Source organism: Salvelinus alpinus, chromosome 15 (genome assembly GCF_045679555.1).
Source record: "Salvelinus alpinus chromosome 15, SLU_Salpinus.1, whole genome shotgun sequence".
Taxonomy (NCBI): Eukaryota; Metazoa; Chordata; class Actinopteri; order Salmoniformes; family Salmonidae; genus Salvelinus; species Salvelinus alpinus.
The window spans coordinates 38,058,967-38,072,527 of record NC_092100.1 but is presented as its reverse complement, the minus strand read 5'-3'; the positions used below and the strand labels follow the sequence as shown (position 1 = coordinate 38,072,527).

Here is a 13,561-nt window from a genome sequence, read left to right as displayed (position 1 = left end):
GAGGAACTCTGTCAGAGTGACCATTGGGTTCCTGGTCACTTCCCTTACCAAGGCCCTTCTCCCCCGTTTTCTCAGTTTGGCCACACTGCCAGCTCTAGGAAGAATCTTGGTGGTTCTAAACTTCTTCCATTTAAGAATGATGGAGGCCACGGTGTTCTTGGGTACCTTCAATGCTTCAGAAAAGTTTGGGTACCCTTCCCCAGATCTGTGCCTCGACACAATCTTGTCTCAGAGCTCTACGGACAATTACTTCGACCTCATTGCTTGTTTTTTTGCTCTGACATTCTCTGTCAACTGTGGGGCCTTATATAGACAGGTGTGTGCCTTTCCAAATTGAATTTACCACAGGTGGACTCCAAGTTGTAAAAAATTTTCAAGGATGATCAATGAAAACAGGATGCAATAGCATAGCAAAGGGTCTGAATATTTATGTAAATAAGTTATTTCTGTTTTAAATTTGTAATAAATTTGCTAACATTTCTAAAAACCTGTTCGCTTTGTCATTATGGGGTATTGTGTGTAGATTGAGGGGAAAAAAATATAATTTTATCAATTTTAGAATAAGGCTGTAACGTAACAATGTGGAAAAGGTCAAGGGGTCTGAATACTTTCCGAATGCACTATGTGTGTGTGTGTGTGTGTGTTTATTTATTTATTTATTGGTCATAGGCCTAAGCCATGTCAAAATACGTGGAATAGCAGGAAATTAGCTTTAAAACTGTAAACATTTTCTGGGGGAGGACCCCCAAACCCCACATCTTGGGGTTGTGTCAGGGGGCAATGATTTTCAAGAAAATCTCACTCCAAGCTTTCTTTGAAAGTTGGCAGCCAAGAAAATAGCACTTACATATGAAACTGCATTTGTATATGAATTTCATAACCTGTTAGATATGTTATCAACTCGTTATGAATAAGCCTCTTAACTGTAAACATGTTATACTGGCTAAAACGAAAAATGTACTGTCACAACAGCTAGTGAGCTAGCAGTCCGAATGCCCTTTAGCTGACCAATTCAACATTAGCTGACGAATTCTAGAGTAAACAACACATTTTGCAACGATCAACAGTTCATCACTGTTTCGACTATGTCTTCAAATGTTTATGTCTTCGTTAACATGTCATTTGTGGGGGATACTTGCTGGTACAGACCTAAAATGAATTGGCAGGAAAAGCACGATCAGATTTAGTGTCTTTTTATTGCATCGGCTTCATGAGTTGTGAAGCCAGGCGGCTAGGCGTTGCCTCAGTGGATTCCTAGAGTAGCTGCGCTACCCACGCACACACAAACTTGCATGATTAGCATAAAGGGAGAATAGGCAGCCTAGCCCTAATAATTCTCAAAAACGGTTGAAATTGGGTGTTAAATAACTATTTCCATGGCATATTGCTTGCTCACCTGAAAGCTCTTTATTATGTTAAGAAATGTGAAATTGAGGTGAGATCGAATTGGTGCATGAATACTGAACAATTAAGCTCTGCTGTATAGATATTTAAGAGATATTTATCCCTAACAAATCTTGTCTCTCCATCCCCTGCCCTGTATTTACCCTGCAAATAGTGCTTAGCTTCACTGACTTAGTGCTAGATGTAACTCACTCCTCTCTGCCTAGCTTTTTGAATAGTTATTTTTAATATATCTTCCCGTCCCATACGACAGATGGCTTATTGCAGTCCTGGTATTATTCCAATAAATGTTGCACTGAGAAACATCTGCTATGCAAATCCCGCCGTATTGCTGTCACTTTGTCTTTGCCTGTCAAATACAGCTACAGCTCTCTACCTCGTACCGGAGCGTTGGGCTGCCTGCCAGACAAAGGCCATGAAACACAGCTGCCAACTCTATCCACTGAACATCAAATAGAACTCAAATTACTGCTAGGAGAGGATCCAATCCTCCTCCCACTGAATCTCATAAAGGATATCACATTTAACAGCTGAGATCCCAACACGATGCTCCTCCTTCAACACTACAGAGTCCTGCCATTAGTGCTAGTTTATCTTGTATACTGAAATGTCAACGGCTATTATGTCATAGGGCACGGCATATAAAGCCCTTAGAGGTTTGACCTGAATAGTGTCTTAGAGTTGACGAAGAAGAAAGACAGACTCTCTTTTTGAGGGTGAGGTTAAAAAACAGTGTTTGAGAGTCAGATGAAGAAGAACGAGAGATGAAGGTCTACATGGAGCTTCCGCTCTCTATAGCCACCCTCTCCCCAGTGACACAGAGATTGCAGGCGGGCAGCAGCGCCGGAGACATGCGGAGCCAGGGCCCACAGGCCTGTGTGTGGGACCACAACTAAAGGATCCTAAACACTCCCGCAGGAACTAATGTTGTGGACAGAAGCCCAGCCCAAACCGTTGGCTCGAAGAACATAACCATGGAGAGAGCCATGGAAGTCAGGGATATATTAACCAAAGATTACCCAACTGCAACTGGATCCCACTGATGCCAGCAAATGTTAAGATATTTACATTGGGTTAAAGTCATTAACTTGATGCACCTGTATCACATTTTATTTATTTATTTTACCTTTATTTAACTAGGCAAGTCAGTTAAGAACAAATTCTTATTTTCAATGATGGCCTAGGAACAGTGGGTTAACTGCCTTGTTCAGGGGCAGATCGAAAGATTTTTACCTTGTCAGCTCAGAGATTCGATCTTGCAACCTTTCGGTTACTAGTCCAGCGCTCTAACCACTAGGCTACCTGCCGCCCCATTTTAAAATGAAATGATAGTGAATATTATGTATTATAACATGCAAAGTCCCCGCTGAGCTCCATACAACGTAACTGTGGTCTTTAGAACAGCTGTATGGCTGAGGATATATATCAAAAGATTCAGTTGTGGAGAAAAGTTTGGGCTTGAGTTTGTCTGTTTGGAGAAACACATGTACGTGTCGTGGCCTCAGATCCTGTGGTTTGATGAGACTATCACAATTTTATCTTTTATCTTTTACCCCCCAAAAAGTTTTTATCTGCTGAGAATAGTCTCTCCTGGGAGACGAGCTGTAGAGAGTGTGAGACAGAGTAGTCATACAGTATCTGTCAGAGTTTTGATGGACTGTCCTGAGGATCAGCCTCAGTCTGGCTCTCTGCACATTGGTATTCTGCTGAGGTTGATGGGGAGCAGGTCTGGCAGTGCCTCTGGCGTGCGCTCTGACGGGGCGGATTTTACCACCTCTCCTCAGGGGAAACAGACAGTCAGTGCCTCTTGCACTCCTCACGTAACCTTGTAAAACCGTCCGGAAGTCTCGCAAGCTTACATTATTTTTCGCTAGAGCGCATCGGTAATCAGCCTGGTAATTACGAGGCTCCTCCTCATGCACTGCGTGTGTGTGTGTGTGTGTGTGTGTGTGTGTGTGTGTGTGTGTGTTCACCCCTGGGAGTTGTGAGCTAACATGAGCGCTGTATTGCATTGTGCTGTCAGTGAATAGAAGGAATGCTATTCTTTCTCCTCTGCAGAGCCAGCATTGTGCAGAAGAGGATCATTTACTTCCAGGATGAAGGTTCCCTCACTGTCAGACTGTGTGAGAAAGGTACAGCATATCTGTCCTATACGAATATTACTTCTCACGGAACAGCCCAATGCTTTTATATGATCTGTTACTGTAGTAGATTATAATGGAGATATTGTATGTAGTCATATTCAAAAATTATATTCGGTCAAGCAAGATCACCATTCTTATCTTCACTTTGTGTGTGTGTGTGTGTGTGTGTGTGTGTGTGTGTGTGTGTGTGTGTGTGTGTGTGTGTGTGTGTGTGTGTGTGTGTGTGTGTGTGTGTGTGTGTGTGTGTGTGTGTGTGTGTTTCAGAGGCTGTGTTTGGGGAGACCACAGAGAAGCCCCCTCCGGAATGCTGTGCCTGTGGGACGGCCAAGTACAGAGTCACCTTCTATGGGAACTGGTCAGAGAAAATTCACCCTAAAGACTACCCCAGTAAGTCCTTCACTGCAGTCATGTATGTACACCCACGCACACCGCCATTGCTGTACAACTTCCCACCTGTTGCTCAACTGTCCGTTTGCTCTGGAGAGTGAAAGGATCTGCACCATTTATAGTCATTAAGCAAGACATTACATTGGAAGAAACACAAAAAGATGACATTTTACCCTGGACATATTTAGACTGTCTGTTGACTAGAGTAACATACTGCAGGAAAGAACAGCACATTGTAGTTTAGAGCAGTGGTTCCCAACCTTTTAGGAACCTTGGGACACCTTGATGTGATATTAAATTCTGTGGCACACCTAAAATGTCCCTTCTAATTTAATTAGGGGTAATGACCTCATCTGATCCATACTGCAAATCATCTATTGTCTGTGACGTTTTCTAAAGGTTTGTTTTCATAGTTTCTTACTCATGATGGTTAATTTGTGTGTACCCTTTTAAGAGCTTCCTGTCAATTTGAGCCAGAAAGAAAAACATGTAACTCTGATAAAATAGGTCTTTAGTTTTGAACGGTTTGGACTAAAGACGAGCTGCCTTCTGCATTGTAAAGGTGCAACCACAGACGCAAAGCCATGCTCTGTTTAGTTTACAATTGGCTCATTCATCCCCCTCCTCTCCCCTGTAACTATTCCCCAGGTCGTTGCTGCAAATGAGAACGTGTTCTCAGTCAACTTACCTGGTAAAATAACGGTAAAATAAAATAAAATAAATATGGCAGAGGCTGTAGTATAGCTAGTATAGCTAAGCCCAGAGTATAACTACGCCCAAATGACTAATCAGACGTGCCTGTTCTAATCGTTTTCACAGACAAAGTAAAATCATACAAATGAGTTTGCTCATGATGGGCACCCCTCAAAATGATACAAACATAACAGCCTGAGTGCACTGGACTTTAAACAACGATACAGATCGTAATCATGTGCCATTTAATGTTTTATCAGACCGGCACTGCATTCCACAGGTCATGTTTATAACAGTTAAAAAAACAAGATTAGGAAGGTTTTGCTGGACCCCTGAGAGTTCCTCACTGGAAACCACTTTTGGAACCACTGGTTTAGAGGATTTCTCTCAAATTATTTGTGTGTTGTTGGGATTTAAACAAATACTTTTCAGTAAGCCTAAGTCAGTAAAACAGTATGATATTGGATAGCTGTTATGATACAGTCTCCTCTTTTGGAGCTGATGATCCGAACCACACACATATTCCCTGCAGTCAGTGTTATGTAGTCACAGCTTACAAAGGGAATCGCCATAAATAATTTGAGATGGGAAGAGGCACTTTTGGCAGGAAACAAGAAAAAAGTTTTTGTACATTAAAGCACATCACATGGATTCTCTATAAGCCTGTTGGGCTTAAAGAGATGAACTGTATAGTTTCCCTTTCCCTCCAGCTTTATATATAATCTTTCACTGAGGGAAGCGTATCATGGAAAAACGTAATTACATTCAAGGGTTTCTGAGGGGAGTGTTGAGTGACCAAAGTAAAAACAATGATATATACAAATTGGTTGGTGTGTGTGTGTGGTCTGACCGGGTCTATTCCAGCCTCAACTCTTTCAGTAATGATGAGGGCTCCACCAGTGGAAGTGCGGGCCTGTCACAGTATATCTAACAGTGGCCTTCCAGCCACATGCATGGCTAATGAACACTGTCTCCACCACTCTGCTGTTAGCCTCACACGCCCAGCAGACACAGTTAAAGCCAGGAGCGATCTGTCAGCCGCTATACCGACACATGTAGGATCTTAATTTTGCTACAGTTTGCTACAGCAGGAAAATAGTCCTGCAGCAACAGAAAATGTGAATTATTATGTGGATTCTAATTCATCCACATTTTTGTAGGGGGTTGATACATTTTTCATAAGGGAAAATCAAGTCCTAAATTTCAAAGTGGAAATTGCAAACTTCAGTAGCCTTTTTAAACCTCAAATGCACTACGAGTTTAACATTTCCTGAATTGCAGGAAAGTTCTCCTGTAACATGGTGATCAAATTAAGATCCTACATCTGTACACAGACACACGCAGGCAACTTTGTTTCTTTGTCACCACCCTATACAGGACGTGCCAATCATTGGTCAGCCCTCATCGGGGCGTCCCACTCCAGGAGCTATGTCCTGTGGGAGTACGGTGGCTTCGCCAGCGAAGGGGTGAAACAGGTGGCAGAGCTGGGGTCTCCAGTTAAGATGGAGGAGGAGATAAGACAGAAGGTAGGTCCTAAAAAAACATCATGGGTTCCGAACTGTTCATGTTTGCTGATCCGCTATATCTGATCTTCGGACAAAAAGCGGCTTGGATCTGACTTTCTGATGTCTTAATGTGCCTGTCTCCGCTTCTGAAACAGCATGTCAAAGGTTGATCAGTTAATGGAAGGCCCTCTGTGGCATATTAATGAAACACACAAGTCTGTATATTGGCTGATCTGCACCGCTCTGCTATTTAGTGCTAATTCCCTGCTCTCGGGTGACATGGCAACAATAGTGTTGAGGCCAGGGACAGATGAGATGCAGAGGGGCATTATGGGATGGCTTTGGAGGAGCGGTGGCATGGCTAATGGAGGGAGAGGTGAGTAAGGATGGCCGCCTCACAGAGAATCTTAAAGGTCACACAGGAAAGGCTCATAACCCATGTGATCCTTTCTTTCCCACAATGCTGTGAGGGCCGACTAATAATGGGAATGTTGACAAGTGTCAGATGGAGGATAGTGTTCTGTTTGACTTCCTGTCACAAGCAAATATGATTGGTTGTCACGGATTCTGAAGGTGGGCAACAATCACCAATTTCCGCTTTCAACTTTTCTGTTTATAATTCAATTTGTTGTTGTTGTAAAAATAAATTACTGTGATATCAATCAAAGTAGAATTAAACCCATAGGAATGTGCTCAATATACATTTGAAACACCTATTACTGATTGATATTGGTAATAAAATAGGGATAGAATTACACAGGAAACATATTAGTTAATGGTCCATATAAGATACACATGCTTCCAGAATTCAACGAGCAGTCTTTAGGTTGTGTTATGACTTTGTTTGTGTATGTGGCAGTGACAAGTGTTCTCAAATCCATAGAATTAGGAATTCAAATAGATTAATGTACATGAACCTTCTTATGACAGTATAAAAGGTCAGCCAGTGCTGTCATAAGATAGTGTAAAACAATGAATTTGAAGATTATTTGCACAGTGGGCTCTATTTTAACAAACCTAACGCAATGGTAAATCTAAGCGCTGGCTGTAGGTCTATAGGTCCGGGGGTGTGTGAGAAATATTTTTTATATTTTCACAGGCAGAATTATGAGCACAAAAGCTGGCGGTGGCTCAAAAGGGCTGGTTTTGAAGTTGTAAGTGTGATGAGGGCTTGGCAACGCATTCCATGGCTTATTTGAAAAAAACATTTAACCTTTATTTAACTAGGCAAGTCAGTTAAGAACAAATTCTTATTTACAATGACAGCCAAACCCTAACCCAGATGACGCTGGGCCAATTGTGTGCCGCCCTATGGGACTCCCAATCATGGCCGGTTGTGATACAGCCTGGAATTGAACCAGGGTCTGTAGTGACGCCTCCAGCACTGAGATGCAGTGCCTTGGACCGCTAAGCCAATCGGCATTATTACTGCATGCTGTTGTCTCAAGTTCTTTAGGTTATTTGTTTTATTTAACCTTTATTTATCCAGGTTAGACTCATTGAGATCAAATACATTTTTCAAGAGAGACCTGGTCCAACCAAGACAGCAGCAGTGGGGAACGATATTTCAGACAAATATCAGACATAACAATTTACAGACATAGACACACCATAAACAGAATTTTGACGTAGACACACATAAATTACAATTACAGATAAAAATCTATCATATATACCCCGCATGAAGTCCTAATGACAATCACAAGGCATTTCTTTGCAACTCTGCCTAGAAGGCCAGCATCCCGGAGTCGCCTCTTCACTGTTGACGTTGAGACTGGTGTCTTTAATGAAGCTGCCAGTTGAGGACTTGTGAGGTGTCTGTTTCTCAAACTAGACACTCTAATGTGCTTGTCCTGTTGCTCAGTTCTGCACCGGGGCCTCCCACTCCTCTTTCTATTCTGGTTAGAGCCAGTTTGCGCTGTTCTGTGAAGGGAGTAGTACACAGCATTGTAAGAGATCTTCAGTTTCTTGGAAATTTCTCGCATGGAATAGCCTTCCTTTCTCAGCACAATAATAGACTGACGAGTTTCAGAAGAAAGTTATTTGATGCTGATGCTCCAGATACAGATCAATTAGCCTTTTAAAATTATAAACTTGGATTAGCTAACACAACGTGCCATTGGAACACATGACTCATGGTTGCTGATAATGGGCCTCCTTGGCGTTTTTCCTATTTTGTTGCATTACAACCTATAATTTAAATTGATTTTTATTTGGATTTCATGCAATGGACATACACAAAATAGTCTAAATTGGTGAAGGGAAATGAAAAAAAGACTTGTTTCAAAAAAAGAATGTGTGCATATGTATTCACCCCCTTTGCTATGAAGCCCCTAAATAAGATCTGGTGCAACCGATTACCTTCAAAGGTCACATAATTAGTTAAATAAAGTGCAATCTAAGTGTCACATGATCTGTCACATGATCTCAATATATATATACACACCTGTTCTGAAAGGCCCCAGAGTCTGCAACACCACTAAGCAAGGGGCAGCACCAAGCAAGCGGCAGCATTAAGACCAAGGAGCTCTCCAAACAGTTCAGGAACAAAGTTGTGGAGAAGTATAGATCAGGGTTGGGTTATACATTTTTTTATCAGAAACTTTGAACATCCAACGGAGCACCATTAAATCCATTATAAAAAAAATTGAAAGAATATGGCACCAGAACAAACCTGCCAAGAGAGGGCCGCCAACCAAAACTAACGGACCAGGCAAGGAGGGCATTAATCAGAGGCAACAAAGAGACCAAAGATAACCCTAAAGGAGGTGCAAAGCTCCAGAGCGGAGATTGGAGTATCTGTCCATAGGACCACTTTAAGCTGTACACTCCATAGACCTGGGCTTTACGGAAGAGTGGCCAGCAAAAAGCCATTGCTTAAAGATAAAATAAGCAAACACATTTGGTTTTTGCCAAAAGGCATGTGAGAGACTCCCCAAACATATGAAAGGGACTTTTGGCCATCAGGGAAAACACTATGTCTGGCGAAAACCCAACACCTCTCATCATCCCGAGAGCACCATCCCCACAGTGAAGCATGGTGGTGGCAGCATCATGCTGTGGGGATGTTTTTCATCAGCAGGGACTTAGAAACTGGTCAGAATTGAAGGAATGATGGATGGCGCTAAATACAGGAAAATTATTGAGGGAAATCTGTTTCAGTCTTCCAGAGATTTGAGACTGGGACAGAGGTTCACCTTCCAGCAGGACAATGACCCTAAGCATACTGCTAAAGCAACACTCAAGTGGTTTAAGAGGAAACATTTAAATGTCTTGGAATGGCCTAGTCAAAGCCCAGACCTCATTCCAATTGAGAAACTGTCGTATGACTTAAAGATTGCTATACACCAGCGGAACCCATCCAACTTGGAAGGAGCTGGGGCAGTTTTGACTTAAAGAATGGGCAAAAATCCCAGTGGCTAGATGTGCCAAGCTTACAGAGACATACCCCAAGAGACTTGCAGCTGTAATTGCTGCAAAAGGTGGCTCTACAAAGTATTGACTTTTTAAAAATCGTATTTCTTGTTTGTTTCACAAAACAATATATGTTGCATCTTCAAAGTGGTAGGCATGTTGTGTAAATCAAATGTTACAAACCCCCCAAAATTTTTGGGGAAGGTCTATTTTAATTCCAGGTTGTAAAGCATCAAAATAGGAAAAATGCCCAAGGGTGTGAATACTTTCTTAAGGCACTGTATCACAAGCCTTACTGCAGAAAAGGCATCACCTGCCATTAATTCCAGTTAGACTGGTTTTGGATTTCTCCCTAACCACAATGGCTGCCATTTTAGAAATAAAAATTACAAAAGAGAAGGAGAGAATGAAGATTCTTACTCTTTCCCCTGTTGTCTCGGCTATAAAAAAAAAAAAGTTAAACTCATGGTTAGCCAGAGATTTGTCCATTCGGGCAAAGAGTTTTGCTGACTAAGGTTGAAGCCTCTTACAGTTGAAGTCATAAGTTTACATACACTTAGGTTGGAGTCATTAAAACTCATTTTTCAACCACTCCACAAATTTCTTGTTAACAAACTATAATTTTGGCAAGTCGGTTAGGACATCTACTTTGTGCATGACACAAGTAATTTTTCCAACAATTGTTTACAGACAGTTTATTTCACTGTATCACAATTCCAGTGGGTCAGAAGTTTACATACACTAAGTTGACTTTGCCTTTAAACAGCTTGGTAATTCCCAGAAAATTATGTCATGGCTTTAGAAGCTTCTGATAGGCTAATTGACATAATTTGAGTCAATTGGAGGTGTACCTGTGGATGTATTTCAAGGCCTACCTTCAAACTCAGTGCCTCTTTGCTTGAAATCATGGGAAAATCAAAAGAAATCAGCCAAGACCTCAGAAAAAAATTGTAGACATCCACAAGTCTGGTTCATCCTTGGGAGCAATTGCCAAACGCCTGAAGGTACCACGTTCATCTGTACAAACAATAGTATGCAAGTATAAACACCATGGGACCACGCAGCCGTCATACCGCTCAGGAAGGAGAAGCATTGTCTCCTAGAGATGAACGTACTTTGGTGCGAAAAGTGTAAATCAATTCCAGAACAATAGCAAAGGACCTTGTGAAGATGCTGGAGGAAACAGGTACAAAAGTATCTATATCTGTAATGGCAGTCTACGTCGTCCTCCTCAGACGAGGAGAGGCGAGAAGGATCAGAGGACCAATGTGCAGCGTGGTAATTAGACATAATGAATTTAATCAAACAAAACAAGACACTATACAAAATGACAAAAACAAACTAACCGTCACAGTCCCGTGTAGCACTGACACAGGAACAATCACCCACAAACAAACAGTGAGAACAGCCTACCTTAATATGGTTCTCAATCAGAGGAAACGTCAAACACCTGCCTCTAATTGAGAACCATATCAGGCAACACCTTAAACCCAACATAGAAACACATAACATAGAATGCCCACCCCAACTCACGCTCTGACCAACTAAACACATACAAAAACAACAGAAAACAGGTCAGGAACGTGACAATATCCACAGTAAAACGAGTCCTATATCAACATAACCTGAAAGGCCGCTCAGCAAGGAAGAAGCCACTGCCACAAAACCGCCATAAAAAAAGCAAGACTACGGTTTGCAACTGCACATGGGGACAAAGATTGTACTTTTTGGAGAAATTTCCTCTGGTCTGATGAAACAAAAATAGAACTGTTTGGCCATAATGACCATCGTTATGTTTGGAGGAAAAAGGGGGAGGCTTGCAAGCTGAAGAACACCATCCCAACCGTGAGGCACGGGGGTTGCAGCATCATGTTGTGGGGGTGCTTTGCTGCAGGAGGGACTGGTTCACTTCACAAAATAAATGGCATCAAAATGATGTGGATATATTGAAGCAACATCTCAAGACATCAGTCAGGAAGTTAAAGCTTGCTCGCAAATACGTCTTCCTATTTGACCCCAAGCAAACTTCCAAAATTGTGGCAAAATGGCTTAAGGACAACAAAGTCAAGGTATTGACACAAAGCCCTGACCTCAACCCTATAGAACATTTCTGGGCAGAACTGAAAAATGTGTGCGAGCAAGGAGGCCTACAAACCTGACTCAGTTACCCCAGCTCTGTCAGGAGGATATGGCCAAAATTCACACAACTTATTGTGGGAAGCTTGTGGAAGGCTACCTGAAACATTTGACCCAAGTTAAACAATTTAAAGGCAATGCTACCAAATTCTAATTGAGTGTATGTAATCTTCTGACCCACTGGGAATGTGATGAAATAAATAAATATGAAATAAATCATTCTCTACTATTATTCTGACATTTCACATTCTTAAAATAAAGTGGTGATTCTAACTGACCTAAGACAGGGACATTTTACTAGGATTAAATGTCAGGAATTGTGAAAACTGAGTTTAAATGTATTTGTCTAAGATGTATGTAAACTTCCGACTTCAACTGTATGTGTATGTATGTTGTTTTGACAGTCCCAAATCTATTTGCTCCCAATTAGATAAGACACTCTTTAACTTTATATGGAAAAGGAACCCTCACAAAGTAAAAAGAATACACCACATGACCAAAAGTATGTGGACACCTGCTTGTCGAACATCTCATTTCAAAATTATTGGCCTTAATATGGAGTTGTCCCCCCCTTTGCTGCAATAACAGCCTCCACTCTTCTGGGAAGGCTTTCCACTAGATGTTCGAACATTGCTGTGGGTACTTGCTTCCATTCAGCCACAAGCATTAGTATTGTCGGGTACTGATGTTGGTCGGTTAGGCCTCGCGATTAGGCCTCACAGTCAGCGTTACCATTCATCCCAAAGGTGTTCGATGGGTTTGAGGTCAGGGCTCGGTGCAGGACAGTCAAGTTGATACACACCGATCTCGACAAACCATTTCTGTATGGACCTCCCTTTGTGCACTGGAAAGGACCTTCCCCAAACTGTTGCCATAAAGTTGGGAGCACCATTATTCCTCCTCCACCAAATTTTAAAGTGGGCACTATGCATTACAGCAGGTAGCATCCGCCAGGTAGCATCCGCCAAACCGAGTTTCGTCAGTCGGACTGCCAGATGGTGAAGCGTTTCCACTGCTCCAGAGTCCAATGGTGGCGAGCTTTACACCACTCCAGACGACGCCTGGCGTTGCGCATGGTGATCTTAGGCTTGTGTGCGGCTGCTCGGACATGGAAACCCATTTCATGAAGTTCCCGACGAACAGTTCTTGTGCTGACGTTGCTTTCAGAGGCAGTTTGGAACTTGGTTGTGAGTGTTGCAACCCGAGGACAGACAATTTTTATGCGCTACGCGCTTCAGTACTCGGCAGTCCCATTCTGTGAGCTTGTGAGGCGTACCACTTCGCGGCTGAGCCGTTGTTGATCCTAGACATTTCCACTTCACATTAACAGCACTTACAGTTGACTGGGGCAGCTCTAGCAGCGCCGAAATTTGACGAACCGACTTGCTGGAAAAGTGGTATAGTTTGCCACGTTCAAAGTCAAGAGCTCTTAAGTGAGGCCATTCTACTGCTAATGTTTGTCTGTGTTTGATCGATTTTATACACCTGTCAGCAATGGGTGTGACTAAAATAGCCGAACCCACTAATTTCAAGAAGTGTCCACGTACTTTTGTATATATAGTGTGTGTTCTTAATGTGTTGGACTTGACTACTTTTAACCAAGTCAAAAAATATATATTGGATAAATCATTACTTTAATGGACCCAAACCTTTTGGTTTACAATACCAAATCTTATTTTCAGTAAGTTTACTGGCTTAAGTTTCCTTTTGCAGTGTCCTTATGCATTTGAAAGAATGTGCTTAGTTGCTTAATTGTTGGTCCCTTCTATGCAAACATATTTTCCCCCCTCATAAGTATGTTATATGGAATATTCTTGTCCTAAAATATAAAAACAAGCCACTATTTTTATGACATTGGTTTAGAACGGACATTTTACT

The 13,561-nt window shown here is 41.9% G+C and overlaps 1 protein-coding gene across 2 annotated transcripts in view; it reads left to right on the top strand.

The window, feature by feature from the left end:
* The window catches only part of LOC139540020 (spondin-1-like), a 128,884-nt gene that overhangs the window by 47,341 nt on the left and 67,982 nt on the right, over positions 1-13,561 (top strand). For both annotated transcript variants that reach the window (XM_071343509.1, XM_071343508.1), the window contains exons 4-6: positions 3,463-3,536; positions 3,813-3,935; positions 6,006-6,154. In XM_071343509.1, coding sequence (XP_071199610.1) covers positions 3,463-3,536; positions 3,813-3,935; positions 6,006-6,154 — 346 coding nt within the window. The remainder of the gene's footprint in view (positions 1-3,462; positions 3,537-3,812; positions 3,936-6,005; positions 6,155-13,561) is intronic.